At 46.2% G+C, this 24,134-nt stretch overlaps 1 protein-coding gene across 1 annotated transcript in view; it reads left to right on the top strand.

The window, feature by feature from the left end:
- Nucleotides 1–12,853, top strand: part of LOC142570481 (phospholipid-transporting ATPase ABCA3-like) — a 58,219-nt gene extending 45,366 nt beyond the window's left edge. The window contains exons 15-20 of the mRNA XM_075678864.1: nt 1,479–1,829; nt 4,992–5,150; nt 6,797–6,978; nt 8,154–8,327; nt 9,690–9,912; nt 12,503–12,853. Coding sequence (XP_075534979.1) covers nt 1,479–1,829; nt 4,992–5,150; nt 6,797–6,978; nt 8,154–8,327; nt 9,690–9,912; nt 12,503–12,724 — 1,311 coding nt within the window. The 3' untranslated portion in view covers nt 12,725–12,853. The remainder of the gene's footprint in view (nt 1–1,478; nt 1,830–4,991; nt 5,151–6,796; nt 6,979–8,153; nt 8,328–9,689; nt 9,913–12,502) is intronic.
- Nucleotides 12,854–24,134: the final 11,281 nt, after the last annotated feature.

Genomic DNA, 24,134 nt, shown 5'->3' with positions numbered 1-24,134 from the left:
GAGCATGTAAATTACAGAAGTCGCAGTTAAACCAGTAGCGAAGTACGTTTCCGCTACATTTCTATTGCGCTTGGCGCACACGAAGAGCCATCTTGCGGCAAACATAGAAGACCGCCTCCTCGCAATGTACGGCGCTGCCCCGACAGGTGGCGCGCCACTCGCTCGCTTCTCCCCTTCGTCTCGTTTGAGCGCATTGGGGCCGTGTGGAGACCGGTGCGAGGATGCCCCAATACCCTTGCGTTTAATAAGGTTTCTCGCTCTCTCCCCTTCCAACTTCCAGCGTGCGTCACTTGAACCCTCGTGTTTAGGCGACGCGGCTCCTCTTTCCCCTCACAGCGCGATTCCTAGGTGCAGCGTTCGATGCGGGACGCCTCTCACGTGATCGCTGCGCCGTAGCGCGTCTGGTGGGAAAGCGTCCCCTGCGATGTGCGCCGTGCTGCTGGCGAGGAGTCATGCGTCTGCGTAGTGCTCCTGGAACAAATAATTAGAAAAAAGTTGTGCTGTCGACTTAGAAGTATCGTATATGAAAACCATGTCTTTGTGTGACTCAAGAGCATGCCGAGTGAATGAGTGAGGGGTGCGAATAGGGTGCGATAACGCCATCGCGTTCCACTCTTGAAGGCGAAGCTTAAGCGTCCTCCAATTTCAACGCGATAGCGTTAAGGAGCTCGTGTCGCAGAAAAGCCGGTGTCGTCGGCGTCTGTGTCGGCGTCCGCGGCGTTGGCCGTGAGCGATAAATCACGGCAAGCACTTCATAAATAAAAAGCAACTTCCAAGATGGGCTGGGTGGGAATCGAACCAGGGTCTCCAGAGTGTGAGACGGAGACGCTACCACTGAGCCACGAGTACGATGCTTCAAAGCGGTACAAAAGCGCCTCTAGTGAATGCGGCGTTGCCTTAGAAACGAGCTGTTTCTAAGGCTGAGGCGTGCGTCGCTTGCTCAGGCGCACATTTCGTTGCCGCGCCGAACGCTGCGTTGCTCGACGCTCACCGCGTCCAATGCGGGGCGCGCAGTCGCTGCGCCGTAGCCCATTGTCTTACACCCCTTGGCGGGTCGACGGGAACGCTGTCGTGTTCCACTCTTGAAGGCGAAGCAGCGTAACGCATGAGTTGTTTCTTCATCTAGCCGAACCAAATATAGCCAAGCAACAGCAGTTCACCAGGCTAAACAGTGGTTCAACAACTAAAATAAAGGCTAGTATGCTTCGCATCCTGGGCTTAACCTTAACTAAGCCACAGCCATGTTTTTGTTAGTCTTCTGAAGCTCACGTTATTAGCGACAAAGTATGCTCGCCTCACCTAGGAACCCCTTTGCAAAAGCATCATATTAGCCGTCCTTACAGCATTCTTATAAAAAGAAATTTGTATGGTCTGAAAAAAACGTCCTGTATATATACTTTCTCTTTTGGCGTTTCCGTGAACGCTGCAATGTTCTAAAGCCTTTTTTTTTCTCTCTGGCACTTCGATCTTTCTTACAGCCGGCTTCCAAGCATGAAGACACGGACGTAGTGAACGAAGAAAAACTGGTTGCGGAGCTTGTCGAGAAAGGACTGAAGCACCCTGAACCACCGTCGAATCCGCAATCAATTCAGCAGTCGCAGATGCAGTCGCAGTCGCAGACGCAGACGCAGTCGCAGACGCAGACGCAGTCGCAGACGCAGTCGCAGACACAGACGCAGTTGCAGACGCAGTTACAGACGAAGTTGAAGACGCAGTTGCCGGTGCAGCAGCAACCACAGCTTCTGTCACCGAATCCCGCCCTGCCCGCCATGGTGGTATACCGCCTCCACAAAACATATGGTTACGTGGACAACAACACTGCTCTACAGGTAAGCATCGTTTTTGAGCGAGCAGACAAACAAAATACGATGCATAATGTTGAACAGGTCCGAGCTTTTTTAAAGATCTCTCAGTAATTTCAATGCGGCCAATGATCGTTGACCTGTACACCATGCTCGATTAGGTATATCACTATACAAACATGAAAACTTACGCAGTGATTCAACCAAGTAAAGCCACTTGCATGCTCCTCTACCACCTCCCCTTTACAGATAAAACATTTTGTTTTCATTGTTCTACAGCATAATAGATAAAATATTTTTAAGTACAAGATATATTAAAAAGCACTATCATTAATCGTCTGCCAGTTTAAAACGCTGTAAGCCTTGTTTACCGGAGAGAAAGGAGAAAGATACATGTGAGGCTTTAGTTCCGGCGAAAACAAAGCAGGCAAACTACTACAACACCTTCCCTACATCATACAGCAGGAATTGAGAAATAACGCCCAATGTTTCTGCGCTCCTTGAACAAAAATGGACGATGCGAACAACCGTGTCTAAGACTGCACGTGCATAAAATTTACTCCACAAACAGAATTAAATGCCTGCCAATCCTCCCTAATTTTTTTCTACGCACTTCGAACTTGGGCCCGTTCTGCGACTTTCTTATAGTGCGTCTTATTTTACGAAAAATAAATTAAATCCGCGAAAAAGGGTTAAAAGCGGGCTGGTGTGCGCCTAGCAAAAAATATAATTGTGATGGTAATTAAGCCGCGTTCGTTTGATAGCGCAACACATCATATATCAAAAGATTACACAACTAGTTTGAGCAAGTTTATTCCGACAAGTTATAATCAATCAAGACAAGACCTGAAAAAGTCACTGAACAATAAAAGTCGCTGAAAAAGTAACTGTGATATAAAATGAATATGTCGCTTGTCACTCTCTGCTGTGCCAAGTGTGATATGATATGCGCTGCATGTAAAAAAAAAAAGTTTGTATGAATACCAAATTTTAAAATGCCGAATTTTTAAACGACGATGTTTAAAGTTCACAGGTGGGCATGTATGACATTCACAAAAGATGAACAGGAACAGGGACGGCCCTCCACTGTCGCGACTGCTTCTTAGTCATATTGAAAGATCCAATTATCAATTTTGAATCTGGTTGGGCAAACTTGATTCAGAAAAGACCACTGAACCACGTTTTATCCGAGTTTTAATGAAGCAGAATAAAACTTGATAAATACAATCTGCCTGCGCTAATTAGCAATCACAACACTTACGAAAGTTTTATACCTTTGTACGTGCACTCTGTAACCACGTGTACGGATGCTACCATTCACACCGTTGTTCTTGGTTTTGCTTTGGTTTAGCAACGTAGCAAGCCCACGTTCCCTAGGGTATTTGAAGCAAGGAGCAAACATTCAGACTTCTGGCCTTTTCGAAAACGAAAATTAAAAAGTTTCACTTTGCCCGGGACGCAAAGCTTCTGTCATTTTGAAGATTATGGTGCATCGTGTTGCCTCAGTCCATGAAAGCTGTGAGAAAGGGCAGATTCTTGTTCTTAAGTTTATCGCTGCAAACACGTAGCAAATCATAATCTAAGACGCTCTCCTTCTGTAGTTAGGTTTTGTTTAAATAGTTGTTGTTATCCCGCGTATGATTACTTATAGTTGCTAAATTAGACGCGAAATGTGTTACTAGCAAAGCTCTGAAGCTGAATTGGTCGGCAACAGCTAAGCGTCATATCTTTTATTTTTTTTTTCATTTGAATAGTATAATTTTTTCTTCGTTTTGCCTTATATAAGATGGTTCAATCCCACCGTGCTAGAGGTTATTTCCTGCGATTCTGTCAGATGACAGTGACAATCGTTCGCTTAGGGGCACCTTTGTCGTCGCTTTGGTCTATATGACATATTTTGTTGCATCCTGTTGAAAGCTGACACGCATCATATAGCCATTTCTAACGAGCGTGCATCAAGACTATAAGGTCAATTATTATTGCTTGATTGTTGCTTATAAGGCCAGCAGTTTATGATGGTCCCTCTGTTTTTATGCCATCGCGCAGCTGCGCCACGTGGCTGCAAGTATTGTACAATCCCGTAAACACAGCGTTGCGGTCACTGCTCATGTAAAATAGTAACTCATTCTATTACTTGGCAGGTAGAAGCAGGTTAGCCTTAAGTGACGTTTCACTTGGCCGGTGATGTCAACTATTTACGCTTTGTCTGCTTGGCAGCAGGCACTGTGACATTGACTCGTACGTCGCAACCAAAATTGCAACGGCGAGATGGTTTAAGCTCGCAAATGTGGCCCCTTCCGCCATCTCCATTGACATGTTAGGTAGGCTAAACACAATTCATTTGGACCTCACGTAGCACCGTGTTTTATAAGACCATAACCACAGTGCTGCCAACCTCCGAAGCCACTTTTCTTCGAACTCAGATGAAAGTTCCCTAGATTTCCGTAGACTTTCTGCAAAATGTGCTTGTTCATGTTGTCAGTATGATTTTTCGTAATGATTAATGTTTGTTTGCGTTATGCAATAGACAGCAAATATTATTGTTTCATGTTATTTGCTAAGCTCGTTTCAAAATATATTTCAATAATGATATCACTGGACTCAAGCTGAAATGACGTCACAGTGCAAGTTGTCATGCCAACAACATAGCCTCCTCGTTGAGTAAGGCTGGACATTGGCCTTGTCTGTACAGGCCAACATCCATACAGGCCAACATACTGAAGGCCTTAGGCGTAGCGCAACCGACACATCGACACACACGCACAGCGCCATGTGTATACGTGTGTGTGTGTTCCGCGCCATGCTTTTGTCCTGTGCCAGGGCATCCACACCCTGTCGTATACTGAGCGAGATGCGTTCGCTGCGCTCCGGTAGGATCAAAATACGTAATTTGCATGACCGTGCGAATGTGATTTTTAGTGAGTTGGGTCAAGACACGCCATCACGTTTGTATATTTTCACCATTCCAATGTCTTAGCGCGCAATTTTCTAGACTGACACATTACCGTATCTCTATAAACAATGCATAAACTCCCTAGATTTAGAGAAAATTCTCTCGACTTAGCACCACTGCATTACTAGTGCACCTCTAAACCCATACCACCTCATCACAAAAATAGTGTGCAGTTTGAGTAGCGCCCTGGGACAGTAGCTTGAACCCTAGCTTGAACCTCTCTACCACTGATGCAGGGCCTGAGCTTCACAGTCCGCGCGGGCGAATGCTTCGGCCTCCTTGGAGTTAATGGCGCCGGAAAGACGACCACCTTCAAGATTCTGACGGGTGAAATCCTGCCGCACGAGGGCGACGCCTTCATCGGCGACGTGTCCGTAGTGCGCAATGTGTACGAGGTATGTAGATGGAGGTCGTGACTTGGCGCGCTTCGTTTGCGTAGTTGTATGTACCTTGTCGTGCACATTTTGCAAAAAAAAGCGCCTAATTACCACTGAACAGCTCATAGCAACCTAAGTGTTGACCGAAGGCTTCTAGAATATTCTGTGACATACTCCCTTCGCCACACCAGATTTGCTGCGCCCGGCGCCGAGGACGACATCGAAGTGTCCCTTCCCTTGGCCACCAAGCGGAAGGGGACTCATAGTTTGATACCTACAGAACTTATTTGGCCGGCTCTGTTATGGCTGTGGCAGCCAAATATCGCCTGTTCGCTAGGTTCATCCTTTCTGCAGGCTCTGGTCCCGGTATAAACTTTATTTGTGATCCGCCTCTTTCTCATGACGGTGCACGCAACAAACCTTTCACTTTCACTGATATCCGTATAAACTTGTCATATTTAGATACATTGTTTACTATGAAGTAAAATAAGCGCTTTGTTTTTGTTGTGCTCAGTATTATTGGCATAAATCGTGTGAGAATGGACGATCAACGTTCGTATATTTTTCTTGAAAAAACTGTGCCACCGTACCAGCAGAGAAACGACCGATGTTGCGCTCAGGCTCAGAAAGCATTGGGGTCGCTGGACCGGATCACCGTGTTTTCATCAATCAATATGGACACAAATGCTAAGTCGTCGTAGCATATGAAATAAACCTCGGATGGACACTGATCTTGTGGGATCGTTAGTCATGTTTTTGCTTGCGATCTTCTGTATTTATTAAACAGCAATTCAATTGGACCTCGTGAAACATTTTATCGGCGCCGCGGGACTGCACAGAATGGCTAAAACGTACCAAAAACGCGAACAGCCACGCTTGTAACGTGCCTTGTAGTTCCACTTACCAACTAGCCCGTCGAACATCAATGTTTCTCATCTCTGTGTTCCTGAAGGTTTCACGCACGCAATCGCAAAAGGTTGTCCGCATTATAAATTTTACACAAAATAAACACCGCGACACCGCACAAGTCAGATGCCACAGGCAAACGGATACGACACGTCTAGAAACAGCATCTCTCTTTTTTTGTGCGTTATTGTTTATAGGGAGAATACTTTACCAGCATACACATGCGCTTCCTTCTTTTCATACGATCCATGCACGTGATTCTCCTTTGAATCGTTTAACAATATTCACCATATTTTTTTCAGCGGTCAGGTAATTTATCTTAGGCGCGATGTATGGCGTGACCTCGTTGGTCTTAGGCACATAACTTTTATTTCAAGTTTCTAAGAACGCGCCTGAAGCCAAAGTATGGCCGCTCGCTATTCTCATGATTACGTAACACAAACTTCACACGCGAACACGAACGATGGGAACCAGATTCTTGCCACCTGTCTTTCTTTATAGAGCATGAAATGGCACTCAGGTGTAGTGTGCAGTGTTGACATTGAGCTTGTTGACAGACCGATATTGCCCTTAGCCACAACGTTATTAACGCTCTCTGGACTTTCTTAAGGCAATGTAAAGTCCTGAAGACAACATAACGGCTCTTTCGCAGTAAGGAATGTTGTTGCAACTTATATTCGTTAACACACGCCATGCAGAGGCATATGCCGAGGGAAGCAGATGCGCGGTGCAGTCGCTAACTCTGTCGACCTTCGCAGTTCCAGCAATTCCTCGGCTACTGCCCGCAAAGCAATGCCCTACTGGATACGTTGACGGGCATTGAGACGCTGATGCTGTATATCCGATTGCGTGGTATCCCAGTCACCAAGGAGTACGTCGACACGCTCCTGGAGATCTTCAACATGGACGAGATCGGGGCGCATCTCGTCGGCACGTACAGGTGCTTCCGAACTCGCGAGATGGGGCCTCGTTAGCGGCAATAATTTCGCTATTGCACCTTATTTTGTATAGTATAACTTGTAACAAAAAAAAATTTGTGCCTTCCAGCATTTACACAGCGCAGAAACTTTAGTCTCCTATTTGTTTTCAGCCGTGTTCCTGAGTCGGTCTTCAAAACTAATTTTGTTCCGACGAGCGATGACAACGACGATTATTAATATTATTATTATTATTATTAGTAGTAGTAGTAGTAGTAGTAGTAGTAGTAGTAGTAGTAGTAGTGGTATCGGTGACTATTCCCTTTGTAACGAGCATGTAAGCTGTTACGCTACTCAACGGTAACGCCATCTGGGGCAGTGTTTTTAAGCTTCTCTTCCCTCGCTGTCCAACATTTCCTAACGTCGGGACCGTTATTCTAATACACACCCAGTGCGATAGATAGCACCGACACCTCATACTTCGGTGTTCTCTCTAAAATGAAGTAACTGTAAACAGATGAAAACATAAATATACGGGGTTATTGTGTATGTGCCTCGCGTTTATGTGAAGCCATGAATTACTCAACAGGCACTTCTTTGCGGCACTAGTAAGCACCATTTTACTAGTAGTTATTATCGTTCGTCATTATTCAGTTTATCGTGCCGTTGTCACTCGGAATGCTCAGATCTTGCGCATGAAAATAAGAATAAAATAAATTAAACAAAAATAAATAAATAAATAAATGTCGTTGAATCTAGAGTAAATTTTGCGAATCCTTAACTTAACGCCAACAAATTCTGGACTTCAATTTGTGGGGTACAAATCAACGCCACGTGGATGAACATTCAGATGCGCTAGGCAATTTGATACGCGTCTAACACTCACGTCTATCCGAACATTAGAATTCGTCATGCTCATTACCATGCAACCATCACTAATAAACTCGGGCAGAATGTAGGCTAATCAACCAACGCTCATAATTGGTTTACAAGGGTGCCTGGATATAAAAGTATCCAAATGTGATGACAGCACGTGTTTCCCATTAAGGAAGACACTAAGTGCATGGCACCGCATCCCTGCTTGCAAGTTCCAGAGTGCCGAGCACTCGTTTATGTAGAATGGCACAGTGCGTTCAACTGCCGCTGGCACAAATGCTTGGGTAACATCTGTATGCGTCTCTCCTACGTGCGTGTGCAGTGCAGGCAACCGGCGCAAGCTCTCCCTGTGCGTATCGTTGATTGGCATGCCGAGGATGCTACTTTTGGACGAGCCCTATTCCGGAATGGGAATCCTCTCGCGAAAGCGAATCGTTAACTACATCAGCTCGCTGCAGAGGGAAGCGAAGATATCCATCGTGCTGTCTTCTCATTGGTAAGTGGGCCGCGAGCCATCCTTACGTGACGAATGCGGTTGCTTTGTATAGCTTCGTGCTACAGCCGAGTGGATTACAATTGTTTGTGTTATAAGCCCTCCTCTACCTCGCGTACTTCCGCAGAAACAGATTTCCTATATCTCTACGCGACGTCCGCAGGTCGCAAAGCCGAGGTTTCTTGTAGTCAGTGTCGAACTCAGAATTCAGTGGCTAATTCACCATGGGGAAACTCGTGGAGAACTTGTTACCGATGCGCCAATCGATTACGTTTGCCATTTTCCGTGACGTCATGCCGGAGGCGACCGTCTTTCAATGTACGGACGAAGCTGGTTCTAAAATTTTTGTTTGTCGCCAAATATAAATAACCGCGAGGTGGGCAAGCCACGTCTTAAGACGTCGCCCAGGAATGCTGGCAGGCAACATATACAAGGTAAAAGTGTGCAGGCGCTTTTACAAAGCCCAGCTTGGAATGAGAACATCGGCTTTTCTGGGTAGCGTCATCTCACGTAATTTGCAGACTTGGAGGTCCCCATCCAGGGTATTTTCACTCCTAAGTACAAAGTCTAGGTTGGCGCGATTTTCAGCGTGGGCGCGTCAGGACTCCCCACTCCCTGCGGTGCATGATGTTAACAAATAACGGACACACGCCACAGACCGAGATAACATCTATTGGAATGGGCATTACAGAACAAATGAGAGTGCGTACTAGTGAATGAACGATCACTTGGGGATGATGACCGGCAACTTATTGCAGTGTTTATGACGTTTGCTTGTGGCAATAAAAATGAAAAAAAATGCAATGCTCTTACAGCTCCGCTCAGGAGCAGCTCACATTTTTTTTAGAGCTGCTCATCAGGGCTGACTGCTCCTCAACACTGACTGTAAGCGCTTTCATTCAGGCTTCCTCGTGTATCATTAAGTCAACAACTGCTTTCATATTCATAGAAACGTGGACATCGAAAAAGCATTCATATCCGTGTTACCTGCTTTTGCTAACACTCTCGAGCTTCGTAAGGTGAGCCCGCGAAGCCACGTACGTTTTACGAGTTCTTGAAAACCACTTACAATGGGCTTAAAATGTCGGTAACGCCGTTAATCGGCACTACACCTATCCTTTATGGTTAACTCGGCACCTTGTCCAAGCAAATTTTATTAGTTTGGAGTGACATTGAAAAGTATTCACGATTGATTCTGCCTTTCGCGCTGATAACAGTATATGCTTCTTTTAATAATCCACAGTAACTCACGTGGCTATGCATTTCTGGCCCGATATCATGTATTGTACTACAGTAATGAAGGATGAAACCTTGTGTTTCTATTTTTGATTAATGTTGCGAATTGTCTCCACACGCCACCTCAAGCCTCACGGATGTGGAGTTCCTGTGCCACCGCATCGCTATCCTCAGAGGGGGCAAGCTGCAGTGTCTCGGCTCGTTGTCGCATCTTAAGGAGAAGTTCGGCAAGGGCTACACCATCACGGTGAAGTCGTACCCGGATAAAAAGCAGGACTTCGTGTATCAACGAGATGTGGTCCGCGATGTCAGAAAGAACTTCCCCGACGCAGAGCTCGTGCACAGCTACGAGGTGAGCCTTCAAGAAGGGGGCACACCAGGAGCAGCACACGCCTTACTTGACGATTCTTTAGACGCAAATTAAGTACCGTAGTACAGTGATTGTAATGTATTCGTCCGAGATAGAAAATGCTTCTTAATGTACAATGTACATGCTATGCGTGTCGCAGGATCTCCTTGATGTCTAGCCCACTGATTGTGTTTTTGCAAACAAGGATCTAATTGCACTAATCGGGAAGAAGAGAGGCATTGATGGGAAACTTCAGGGTAACGGGAAGCAGTATTGGTAATGATTCGCTTCTGCATTTGCAAAGCGGCCGCTCTTAATGAAAAACTTCGATATGTCCAAAAAAGGTGCAAAAGCGATGGTACTGTTGGCGACACCTCACTGAATTTCCCGCGCCAGGTCGCCCGCATTTTGACAATCCTTGCCTAGTTGTTCATTAATAAAAGAAGCACAACATTGCATTGCATTCGGGGGAAAGAAAAGGGCTAAGTCTTACAACTTCCGGAAGCTTTGAATACATGAAAGCAACTCAATTACGATAGGACACCTTGAAACTCTGCGCGTTCCAAGGCTCCTTACCGACATTTCTGTGGAGCCTTGCGTAGGCGCTTCGACGGACACAACTTTCGCGAGCAATTCGGTTCATCAAACACATAAATAACAAGAACTTTGCTTTGACGATTACGGTGTGTGTTTACACAGGGCGCTCAAAATGAAGCTTGATGGTTTTCTTAAAATTAGGCACTGCGAGGCACGCGAAAACCACTTGTGCTATATATGGCCAGGGGGACACAAAGTGAGATGATAATTATCACTGTCTGGAGCCCAGTTAACGAAAATTGAATAATTACCTTTTTGTTGACGGCAGTAAGTCTCTATGTTTGTATTCAAAAGTTAGAGGCAGTCGTGTTTCTACATAGTTTCACTTGGAATAATATTTCTAGCATGCCTGCGCTCCGAGATACCTGACTCCAAATTTTAATTGTAGTTCGCATGATTGCGCATGCAAGACAGAGCATCGACGCAAAGCTCCTCCCTGGTGTGACGCGGGTGCCGCGTGCGGCGTTTAGTCTGACAATGGCGCGGATGCATTGCCAAGGATTATAACCGTCCCCCTTTCCCTCTCGGCTGGCGAAATAAAAAATCGGAGAACCCGGAACCGCTGTCGTCGTACCACGCGACCGCGCAGACCCTAACGATGGCGGCAGCTGCCATGCCGAGATGATGGCGCGAGCCGAGAAGTCGGAGGGCAGTGCGCGTGCGTAGTGGTGACTAGACGAGCGGCCATGGTCCTTGCCTGGGCTGCTCCAGTAAAGCGACCGCTGATCAAGAGCAACAACTGCATGGCGCACCGCGCTGTCATATCTTGACTTCGCCAGCCCAGAGGGGAAGGGGGACAGTTATCATCTTTGCCAATGCCTCCACCCCGTTGTCAGACTAAACGCCGAACGCAACAGCCGCGTCACATCAGGGAGGAGCTTTGCGCCGATCCTCACTCTATTGCATGCGTAATCATGCGAACGACAATTAAAACTTGGGAGTCGGGTAGCTCTGAGCGCAGACACGCTAGAAGAATTCTTCCAACTGATAGTGTGTAGAAACACGACTGCCTCTAGCTTTTCAGTACAGACATACCCACTTATGCAGTCAACAAAAAGTTAATTATTCAATTTGAGTTAATTGGGCTACATACAGGGATAATCATAATCTATCTTTGTGTCCCCCTAGTCCCATAACTTATTTGCACAGGTGGTCTGTGCGTGCCTCCCAGTGCCTAACTTTAAGAAAACCATAAAGCCTCATTTTGAACACCCTGCATATGAAACGTTAAGGCAATTGTATACTAAGTCAATTTCATTTTGTTTGATTCTCACGGAGCGCTTTCTTTTCCCGAGATATTTATCATTAAATCTAACACTTAGTCCGCCAATTTTGCATTCACTGGCGTGGATGTCTACAAAACGTCAAACCCCCATTGCTGCTTTGCTTACTGCGCGAGACACACCGTTTACAAGCTGGGCGAAGTTGAGAACAGCTGCGCTCTTGCTCTTGGCTGGCGAAAACAAGCAGTGGATGACTTTCCCCCGCTTCTCTCACTCACGCTGCAGCGTAACAGTCAGGCATCATTGTGCAACAATGGTGGCTCGACGCTGCGTCAACAACCCCGCCCCAGAATGCGAAATCAGCTTACTGAGCGTCAAACGCGATGATGCATATCTCGAAACACAAGCACTCCAGAAGAGTCTAAAATGAAGTTCGTATAAAACACGGCTGTTTCAACTTGTCACACATAGAAACAGATACCATAGTCGTGAGATCAAGATAATTGAGAAGGTTTTTCTAATTGTGCTCTTGATTAATTGCTCGCGAAACTTGAGTGCCTTAAACAGCATAAACCGCCCGTGCAAGTACATCTTGCGCCATGATAGCGTCGCTTTTTATTAAAAGTAGCGTTAACTTCAAAGATTCTGTATATACCTTCTCAACTTCGCCGTTTATTCTTATAAAAACTCTTCATTACGTGACATAAGTTTCCTTTAAAAGACAGAAGAAAATTTTCAAGAATTCACGTAAATTGTTCACTCCTCGCGTGCAGGGTTTGCTGGAGTTCCGGCTAACCCGGGTTCACATGCTCTGGAGCGAGATGTTCACTCGCATGGCGAAGATCAAGAAGCGGTTCAAGCTGCAGGAGGTCTACGTCGCCGACACGTCGCTGGAGCAGATCTTCGTGAGCGTGACGCGCAAGGAGGCCAGTGAAGCGGCCGCTGCAGCCGCGACTAAGACGGTCAGCATAGCGGGAACCACGTTGGGCATCTAAGCACGACCGGCAGTGAAGACGGCAGCGTCTGTTCATTTCGCGCTGTGCCAAAAAGAAAAAGAAGTATTAACAGTCTGGTGTGCGTAACCCGTACTGACGAAAATATAAAAAGCAAGCGTCCTTCTTTTACACGTTTCCACATCTTGTATATGGGACGCCATGTCGGCAGACATTTCTGGCGCTGAGACATCGTCCTAGAGGCAACCGTTTGGAAAGGGCCTCGATTATCCTCTTACCTGAAAACACAGCACCAGCGGCCAGCTGCGCAAAGGGAGAGAGTATTCCGAGACATGTTGCTGATGGCTTTGTTAACGCCCTTGAAGTAGCGAAAAGCACCTGCGGCCACGGACGGGGAACAAAAGCTTGAAGAACAGATTAATTTAGCACTTGTTCCTTCTCCCACGGTTCCGAAGTGTGTCTGCGCAATTAATAAGTTATGAGTAAATTTCCTTTCTGCAGCAGCAAAGTGGTCACTATTACTTGTGAGAGCAAGCTTAAATTTGAAAAAAAAAAACAAGACACTTCAGCACCTGCTCCTTGCGACGCTATAGTTCTAATGGGTATTTACTTGCCGCAAATTGTGCTGATCGACTGCCGTTAACACCTTCAATGCATAGAAGTCGCAGGATTAGGCAGTGCCCGACAAGCATCGTTGGCGAAATACAAGCTTCCTATCCTAAACGTACCTGAAGCACAAACACCCAGGAAAAGAAATTAACAGCGACAAGTATGTGAAGCTCCTGTAGAGGAGGTGTTTGTTTTTATTCTACAATAATGATCTCTAAATAAAAGAAAGCTAGGATCTGGAGTTTTAACGCGCCAGAACCACGAAGTGATTGAGGGATGGCGCAGTGGGGAGAAAACAGTGAAATAGGACTACTTTTGAACACCTGGGGATCTTCAACAGGCACCCAAATCAAAGTACGCGATCATTTTTGTAGTTCGCCCCCATCGAAATGTGGCCCCCGCTTGCCGGATCGAACTTGCGGGCTTGAACTAAACAGCGCAACGCCTAAGCCATCGTGCTACCGCGGCGGCTAATAACGATCTATGTCACGTGCACTATAAATTGTCATTAAAGCATTCACCTAAATACAGTACATAGATCTTTTTTACTTCACATGTAATACAAATCCAAGCAACTCGGAGAACTGGGCAAGCTCTCCATGTCACGCCGTTCTCGCAAAAGACTGCATTGTCAGGTAGCGACAACGTCGGATGTTTAGCGTTTAGTATGTCACCAGTTGCATACGGCGAGTCGCGAAACTATTAAAACACGAAAAAGACCGGACACATTTTTGCGGATGTGCCACTGACACATAGTGATCAATGGGTTGTATACATGTCTCTGAGTTTTCTTTTCCATGGTCACTGTTTTCTTTTAATTATTTGTTTGAGCTATATTCGGCCCTACACCCTTCCTCAGTCCCTAGGAATCTGACGCCGGATTAACAGGCAGTTTCTTTCGTGAGTGCACCTATAGCCATTGGCCAGCGCCTTCGCTAACAATATGTACAGTCAAAAGCTTTATGACAGTAAACATGGGAGGGCGTGCCGCACACTACAAGCAGCACGCTTTAGTGAGAGCTTGGCGCGCTCTCGTAGCTTGTATACAAACTACGAGAGAGTGTACAATATAGGATTCATTGAAATTTTATCCTGCAAGCAATTCCATAGCAAAAGAGCTCTTCATGAATAAGGGCCCTAGATTGACAGGACAGGAAAGCTCCCTAAGGCTTTGTAAGCGATTCGCTATGTTCGGTGCAACTATCTCGCTCTTTTTTCCGAACTCTGAGCAATATTAGATATTGGGAACAAAGGCAGACTTCTTCCTGCTGTGCGCTTCAGTGGAGGTGACGCTTAGACATCGCAGCAGCGATGAAGTTTTGTACCATAATGACATATATCAGACTGATCGCCCTGCTCCTACCGATCTCTGTCCGCATATTTCGAACGCGCTCCAATTAGATGCGGCCAGAGCCGCTCAAAAGACATGGCAAGTCGCAGGCTGAGTGTGGCTGGAACTAAAACAAGCTGGTACGACACCGATCGAATCAAGCAGGTTCTTTTTCTACTAATTTGGCGCTAATAACACTCGGTAAACAAGAGAGCGAAATGAAGCAATGCCGCGAACGATGCGAAATGACGGCATAGCTGCCACAACAAGAAAAAAGATCGGCAGATCCCACGCTTACGTGAGCGTCGGTCTATTTTTTTTTTTAATTTTGTGTCAACGGGTCATCAGCTTAAGAAAACTAACTCTATAAACACCATTCCGTCTTCTGGATTATATTTAATTGTAGAACAGAGATCAACCGACCACATACAATGAAATTGCGCAGCACTTTTATCTCGGCAGGAGAGACTTTCCCCTTCGACGCAAGAAGTTAGAGCGCAGGCATTGACCCTCAGCGATGGGTAAAGTCAAAACAATATACACTATACTGATGGGCGACTTCAATGCCAGGGTAGGCAAGAAGCAGGCTGGAGACAAGTCAGTGGGGGAATATGGCATAGGCTCTAGAAATAGCAGGGGAGAGTTATTAGTAGAGTTTGCAGAACCGAATAATATGCGGATAATGAATACCTTCTTCCGCAAGCGGGATAGCCGAAAGTGGACGTGGAGGAGCCCGAATGGCGATACTAGAAATGAAATAGACTTTATACTCTGCGCTAACCCTGGCACTATACAAGATTTGGACGTGCTCGGCAAAGTGCACTGCAGGGACCATAGGATGGTAAGAACTCGAATTAGCCTAGACTTGAGGAGGGAATGGAAGAAACTGGTACATAAGAAGACGATCAATTAGTTAGCGGTAAGAGGGAAAACAGATTAATTCCGGATCAAGCTACAGAACAGGTATTCGGCTTTAACTCAGGAAGAGGACCTTAGTATTGAAGATATGAACGACAATCTTATGGGCATCATTGAGGAGTGTGCAATAGAAGTCAGTGGTAATTCCGTTAGACAGGATGCCAGTAAGCTATCGCAGTAGGCGAAAAATCTGATCAAGAAACACCAATGTATGAAAGCCTCTAACCTACAGCTAGAATAGAAGTGGCAAAACTTTCCAAATTAATCAACAAGTGTAAGACAGCTTACATAAGGAAGTATAATATGGATAGAATTGAAAATGCTCTCAGGAACGGAGGAAGCCTAAAAGAAGTGAAGAAACTAGGAATAGGAAAGAATCAGATTTATGCCTTAAGAGACATAGCCGGAAATATGATTACTAATATCGATGAGATAGTTCAAGTGGCTGAGGAGTTATATAGAGATTTATACAGTACCAGTGGCACCCACGACGATAATGGAAGAGAGGTTAGTCTAGAGTAATTTGAAATCCCGCAAGTAACGCCGGAAGAAGCAAAGAAAGCATTGGGAGCTATGCAAAGGGGGAAAGCAGTTGGGGAGGATCAGGTAACAGCAGATTTGTTGAAGGATGGTGGGCAGGCTGTTCTAGAAAATCTGGCCACTCTGTATACGCAGTGCCTCATGACTTCGAGCGTACCGGAAATTTGGAAGATTGCTGACATAATCCTAATTCATAAGAAAGGGGACGCTAAAGACTTGAAAAATTATAGACCCATCAGCTTACTGTCCGTTGCCTGCGAAGCATTTACTAAGGTAATCGCAAATAGAATCAGGAACGCCTTAGACTTCTGTCAACCAAAGGACTAGGCAGGATTCCGCAAAGGCTACTCAACAATAGACCATATTCACACTATCAATCAGGTGATAGAGAAATGTGCGGAATATAATCAACCCTGATATATAGCTTTCATTGATTACGAGAAAGCATTTGATTCAGTCGAAACCTCAGCAGTCATGGAGGCATTACGGAATCAGGGTGTAGACGAGCCGCATGTAAAAATACTGAACGATATCTATAGCGGCTCCACAGTCACCGTAGTCCTCCATAAAGAAAGCAACAAAATCCCAAATAAAGAAAGGCGTCCGGCAGTGAGATACGATCTCCCTAATTCTATTCACAGCATGTTTACAGGAGGTATTCAGAGACCCGGATTGGGAAGAATTGGCGATAAAAGTTAATGGAGAATACCTTAGTAACTTGAGATTCGCTGATGATATTGCCTTGCTTAGTAAATCAGGGGACCAATTGCAATGCATGCTCACTGACCTGGAGAGGCAAAGCAGAAGGGTGGGTCTAAAAATTAATCTGCAGAAAACTAAAGTAATAATTAACAGTGTCGGAAGAGAATAGCAGTTTACGAAAGGTAGCGAGGTACTGTAAGTGGTAAAGGAATACATCTACTTAGGGCAGGTAGTGACCACGGATCCATATCATGAGACTGAAATAATCAGTAGAATAAGGATGGGCTGGGGTGCGTTTGGCAGGCATTCTCAGATCATGAACAGCGGGTTACCATTATCCCTCAAGAGCAAGGTGTATAACAGCTGTGTCTTGCCAGTACTCACCTACGGGGCAGAAGCCTCAAGGCTTACGAAAAGGATTCTACTTAAATTGAGGACGACGCAACGAGCTATGGAAAGAAAAATGATGGGTGTAACGTTAAGGGATAAGAAAAGAACAGATTGAGTGAAGGAACAAACGCGGGTTAATGACATCTTAGTTGAAATCAAAAAGAAATGGGCATGGGCAGGACATGTAATGAGGAGGGAAGATAACCGATGATCATTAAAGGTTACGGGCTGGATTCCAAGGGAAGGTAAGCGTAGCAGGGAACGGCAGAAACTTAAGGGGGCGGATGAGATGAAGAAGTTTGCAGGGACAACATGGCCACAATTAGTACATGACCGGGGCAGTTGGAGAAGTATGGGAGAAGCCTTTGCCCTGCTTTGGGCGTCACCACGCCGATGATGATGATGATGATGATGATGATGATGATGATGATGATGATGATGATGATGATGATTTTTGCAAACGGGCTCATATCCCAGCCCGGCTTTATTCCACAAGATTTATCCCGACACCCATGCCACACTAGTTCTTGCAGGCACTGCAATGACAACGCTAGCCTAGACCATATGCCCTGGCGTTGCCCCTCGTTACGAGGCACAGAACAAATAAATGAGGACAAGTGACTCTCCGCTATCAAGAGCCCCGATGCCGGGGCGCAACTATGGGCTGTCCAGAGGGCCCACGATACGGCGGTCGGGCATGGCCTGACTGTCCCAACGTGGGAGCGGCCTTCAGCGCGCTGAGTCACGTACCTGAGGACCTTCATTAAAGTTTTGCATCCCTCCATCCACCCGAATGTACTATGTTCGGGTACCTCTACACTTGGGCACAACGACGGGAAGCTTATCGCTGAGATCCAAGTGAGAGAGAGAAGAAGGGGGAAATTCAGGGCGGTTAACAATGCTGGAAGATCCGGTTTGCTACCCTACACTCGGGAGAGAGGGGACGGGGAGCTAACGTGAGAGGAAAGTAAATATATAGAAAGAAACGTAGCACAGGCACACAATCGCAGTCGGTCACTGTCACCGTATACAATCACCGCAGCGCAGAGTAGCACTTGTAGCACTGTAAACATCATATTACAAGCCATCGAAACGGAGCGAGATGAGGGCTCCGCTGCAGTTTTTAAAGACAACAGACTGGGACAAGTAGCTGTAGCCTGCCATCCGAGATTTTCTTTTGGGATCAATGAGATTTAAACTCTGAATGCAAAATTTTAAAGAGCCCCTGAAACGGTTCGGACAAATTTTGTAGACGCGTAGGGTACAGCTTAAGTCGAGCATTCGCACCACAATTTAACTGAAGCGTTACGTATTAATGGAGCTACAAGCGATTACAAGTTACCCTCCTCCCTAGCCATGCTTTTCCTCCTCAACTCGTTCGCCGCGCCATCGGGGCCAAGCTCCGCCTTCAGTGGTTCTGCGTCACGATGCGACGTCACATCGCCCACTGCCGGTTGTTTTGGAGCCCGCCCCCGCCCACGCGAAACGTCTCCGCTAGCGGCTTGGCCGTCAACCCCAAGCGAGAGCTATCGAAGCAGCGTGCGTTGCGAGCATTCTGTCGTAGCGCCGAACGTGTCTGGTATTCCGGTAATCACACACTAGCAGAACGTTTCGACGGGACGGTGAAGGCATAAACTCAAGTTGATGAAGGAACTTTAGCGTAGACTTACGTGAACTGCCTGATCGGTCTCTACGGTCCAGCCACCCGTTGGCGCAGAGCTTAACCAGCAAAGAAAGAGCTAATATTGCCCTAACCAAGTGTAAAACATTTTAAACATTTACAAAAACGTGTTAACGATTACACTCCTGCGAAAAATTTACACCAGCAGCAAAGAAGAACACATTTTCTTACTGCTACTGTGTGTGGTTGAGCTCTATGCCACCAGGTGGCTGCACCGTGCACATTCACATTTGCGCTTCTGTTCATTCCCTGAAACGACACGCAAGGGGACACGGCCAGGCCCTGTCCCCTTGCGCTTGCGTTTACCCTAATACCGGACTCGCGATACGCTATTGCGTTAGTAATCTTCTGGTGTAAAGTGACGGCCACAATCGCGCTAATCCTGGCGCCCATCGGATAACGGCTGTCCAATGCGCTGCAGCCAGTCCACTCGTCTACTGGCTTGCAGAGGGACACGATGTTGCAACTTGACACATTGCCAGTCGCTACGTTTGCAGTCCACAACGCAACAAAGTCGAATCAGCGCTCGCGAAAAGACAGGCCGACACTGACTGCGGAGCTCTCGTCAAAGACGGTGCACGTTGTAACACAAGCAGACGACACTTGCTGTGTGCCGGAAGTGCTTAAGTGTACTGAAAAATTGTTCTTGTGCATTCTCTGTATGTTACTTTCTTTTTATAAAAACAAATTTACAAACATTCCAACTATTACAAACATCATTTCTTTACCATATAGTTGGTAAAATTATCGATCACGCGCCCTGGTCAGCCAATCGGATAGCTCACCCGACTGACGTCGTATGGGCGATTTCCGTCATATGGGTAGGGGTGGCTTAACATTCCACCGAGCAGTGTGCTGCGATCGGCAACGATGTGCATTTTTAAAACCTTATAATAAATTACACGCTTTACGCGGAGCACTTAGATGTGTGAATTAATGATCAGAAGGACCTACTCTGACGACTCAGTACGTCTGTAGAAAATCTTCAAAACCGTTTCAGGGTCCCTTTAAAGCCTCCTTTTATTTCATACAAATTTAGCTTGAGTTGTTTTATTGTTATCGTTATAGTATTGTATTATACTAAACAGCAAAAAGGATGACATTAAAGAGTTGACAAATTATAGGCCCATTATCTTACTTTCAGTATTGTGTAAAATATTCACCAAGGTAATTTCCAATAGAATAAGAGCAACACTAGACTTCAGTCAACCGAAAGAACATGCTGGCTTCAGGGATCAGGTAATCGAGAAATCTGCAGAGTACAATTTACCTCTCCATATGGCTTGCATAGATTATGAAAATGCATTTGATTCAGTAGAGATACCAGCAGACAGCGGTATTACGTAATCAAGGAGTACAGGAGGCAAAGGAGAATATCTTGTTAAATATCTACAGATTCCGCAGCTACCTCGGTGATCCACAATGAAAGTAGACAGACACCTATAAAAAATGGGTCAGGCAAGAAAACACAATCTCTCCAATGCTATTCCCTGCATGCTTAGAAAAAGTATTCCAGCTATTAAACTGAGAAGGCTTAGTAGTGAGCATCAACGATGAATATCTCGGCAACCATCGGTTCGCATATGGTGGTATCCTGTTCAGCAACATTGGGAATGATTTACAAATGACTGAGGACCTTAGCAGAGAAAGTGTAAGAGTGGGGTTGAATATTGATATGCAGAAGACAGATAATGTTCAATTGCCTGGCAAGGGAAAAGGAGTTCAGGATCACCAGTCATTTAGATTCTGTGAAGAAGTACGTTTCTCTAGGTCGCATACTCACAGGGAACCCTGGATCATGAGAAGGAAATTCACAGAAGAATAAAAATGGGTTTGAGCTCATACGGCAGTCATTGTCAGCTCCTGACTGGAAGCTTACCAGTATAATTGATAGGGAAGGTGTAAAATCAGTGCATTTTACCGGTGCTGACATATGGGGCACAGACTTGGAGACTGACAAAGAAGCTCGAGAACAAGTTAAGGGCCGCTCAAAGAGCGATGGAACGAAAAATGTTAGGCGTAACGTTAAGAGACAGAAAGAGAGCGGTGTGGATCAGAGAGAGAGAAAAAAAACATTTTTATTAGGTAAATGCAGCTTTGGAGAGGCGTCCTCATTCCAGAATGCCTTGAGCTTGGGCCACGTCCTGGGCCCTCGCATTCAGCCGTTGCTGATCCTCGAGGTCAGAGCTGGCCAAGGCTCTCTCGCAAAGCTCGTTGGTGTGGTAAGGGTTCGGTGGATTTAATGGTGCCGCTCTGCAACCCCCTACTATGTGCCTGAGGGACCCGCGCTCTGCGCAGAAGCGGCACTGCGGAGAGACTTGTGTACGAGTTATGAGGCTATTTCTGGTTGGATATGGGAATCTATTAACCTGTAGAGCTCGAAGGAATCGCTCCTGCCCTCTAGGTAGTGACTTGTGTGTGGGTGCATATGTTCTGCGGGTTAGCTTGTAGTGTTGTGTGATGTCTTGGTACAAGACTAGAGGGTTCATGCGCTCGGGTTCAGATTCCTCAGCATCGGCTCGGTGGGTCAAATCTCGAGCCACATGGTTGGCGACCTCATTGTCAGGAGTGCTGTGATGAGCTGACGCCCAGATGATCATGACTGATCTCGTTCGTGGCTTTTGATTGACGATCTGGAGCGTAGTGGCATGAATTCTGTCGCTAGCAAAATTGCGGTACACCTCTTGGGAGTCGGTCACTATGACTTCAACCTCTGTTTGGGAGAGCGCGAGGGCTATTGCCACTTCCTCGGCTTGGAGGGGATTGTTTCGGGTAAGCGAAATGCTGCTCAAATGTTCTTTGTTGAGAACTACGGTGGCAGTTCTCGCTGCGCGTCTGGGGTAAGAACCCGCATCCGTGTAGGCGGTAGAGAGTGAAGTCCCGTATTGCTTGTGTATGACCAGGGCCCGGGCCTCCCTTCGCTGTGCGTGGTGCACTAGGTGCATGTTGCGACGTAGCACGTAGGGTGACGTTGCTCCGGATGGCATGGGGTAACTTCCCAGTCTGAGGCGGCGGATGGCTGAGAGGGGCAGAGAGCCCTAGGCGTAAGAGGATGGATCTCTCCACTTCCGTAACTGCCAGTCTTGTTCGCTGACTGGATAACTATGCTTCGATCAGCTCCTCGGCCGTGTTGTGCACACCTAGTCGTAGTAGGCGTTCTGTGGACGTACTGATCGGCACCTGCTTATATGCCTTTCTGATTGTTGTGTTGATTTTGTTGAGTTCCGTCGCGTTGAGTAGTGCGTATGAAATAGCGTTAGTTATTCGAGACAGGATGAAGGCTTGGACAAGCCGAAATGTGTCCGCCTCCCCGATGCCTCTTGTCTTGGTCGTTATTCGCCCGATCATGTGGGTAACTTGGGCTGTTGAACTCTTAAGCTTCCCAAGTAATATTGTATTGGTGCGATCCGACTGGAACACCATTCCCAATATCTTTACGCTCTGAGACGGAACGATGGAGTGTCCGTCCAGTTGTATGTTGATAGTGGGCGAGTCGGATGCTTCTTTCGTGGTGAGACCAGGAGTAGCTCTGAGTTTTGGGGGGCGCAGCTGAGGCCGCATGATTTAGCATAGTCGCTCACCACGTCTGCCGCTTCCTGCAAGCGGCTCTCCATTTCCCTGATGGATCCTGTGGACGACCAGATGGTAATGTCGTCGGCATATAGGCCATGCCGGATCCCCGTGATGTTATCGAGGAGCGGCGGTGGGCCTATTAGGGGGATATTGAAAAGGAGAGGGGATAACATTGCGCCTTGTGGTGTGTCGCGCCCGCCCAGTAGGAAGGGGTTTGTGGCTTGGTCCCCGACATTTAGGATGGCTTTTCTATCTGAGAGGAAATCTCCGATATGGGAATACGTCCTGGCCCCACAGCCCAGCCTGTTTAGCCTCTGTAAGATTGCTGTCTGCTTGACGTTATCGAACGCCCCTTTAAGATCTAAGGCGAGGATAGCCGTGGGGGAGTTGCGTGTCGCTGGTACAACCACCTCCTCTTTCAGCTGAAGTAGGATGTCTTGAGTTGAGAGGTGTAGACGGAATTCTGTCATCGTTCTTTGATGTCGTTGGAAGAGCAAACGGAGATGGCCGATATTCTAATTGACATTAAGAGAAAAAAAATGGAGAGCAGGCCAAGCAGTGCGTAGGATGGATAACCGGTGGGCTATAAGAGTTTCAGAATAGGTCCCAAGATAAGGAAAGTGCAGTACAGGACAACAGAAAGCTACATGGGGTGATAAAATTAGGCAATTCGTGGGCGCTAGTAGGAATCAGTTGGTGCAAGACAGGGATAACTGGAGATCGTAGGGAGAGGCCTTCGTCCTGCAGTGGGCATAAAAAAATAGAAAATAGACTGACGATGATAATTTTAGAACTTTCATATTTACAATATTATGCAATCTCTTCAATATCTGCCTTTATATTCTAACTTAACCAGTATGAAATTTCGCACTCGTATTTGACTTTTTTTTGCTTTGGACCTACCCGATTCTTGGCCACTCCCCCATAATGGGTACGTGCCGATATATCCCAAAGAATATCCACCTACTAGATCTACTACATTGGTGGCAAGCGAAGCTGTCTTTAATGTTTACAAATGTTTAAGCAAATGTTACGAAAAATGAACGCTCATGGCGGATATTTTTGTTAAAAATGACTTAAAGGTTATGCAAGTTTACGTCCTTCTCTACAACTCTATGCTCCGCACCACCAGGCGCGGTAGCTTGGTGGCTATGGCGTTGGGCTGATAGGCACAAGGTAGCGGGTTTGTTCTCGTCCACCATGGCTGTATTTCGATGAGTGTCAAATACACCAACTTTCGTGAATATATATTTAGAAAAGAAGCCCAGGCCGTAACGATAATCCTGAGTCCCCCAAGGCGTGCCTCATAATCAAATCGTGGCATTTGAGGTATTGGCACGCAACACCTCAGAAAGTATATTTTTTAAACACACTTGCCCGAGTGCATGCTCTGGTTCCATTTTATGTAGATGTACAGTCTCGTCATTTCGTAGCACATACACACTTTGGCAGATTCGCCAAGAACCAGGTAGTGCAATATAAGAGGAGTATGAAATAACAAATAATTAAAACAAATGTTGTTTATTTGACTTCTTTATCGTCACTTATTCACTTCTCTGAAACAGACTTGAGCTTTTTTTTTCGTTGCCAACTTGTTAACGGTTGGTCTGCTTTTCTATACGGGCATCCGCTCATTCACACTTACCGATTATTGGGTATTGGCCAAGAAGAGACGCATACACAGTTGTAAATACCCAGTGGCCCACGTT

Source organism: Dermacentor variabilis, chromosome 2, assembly GCF_050947875.1.
Source record: "Dermacentor variabilis isolate Ectoservices chromosome 2, ASM5094787v1, whole genome shotgun sequence".
NCBI classification, from domain to species: domain Eukaryota; kingdom Metazoa; phylum Arthropoda; class Arachnida; order Ixodida; family Ixodidae; genus Dermacentor; species Dermacentor variabilis.
This window is presented reverse-complemented; position numbering and strand designations above follow the sequence as displayed.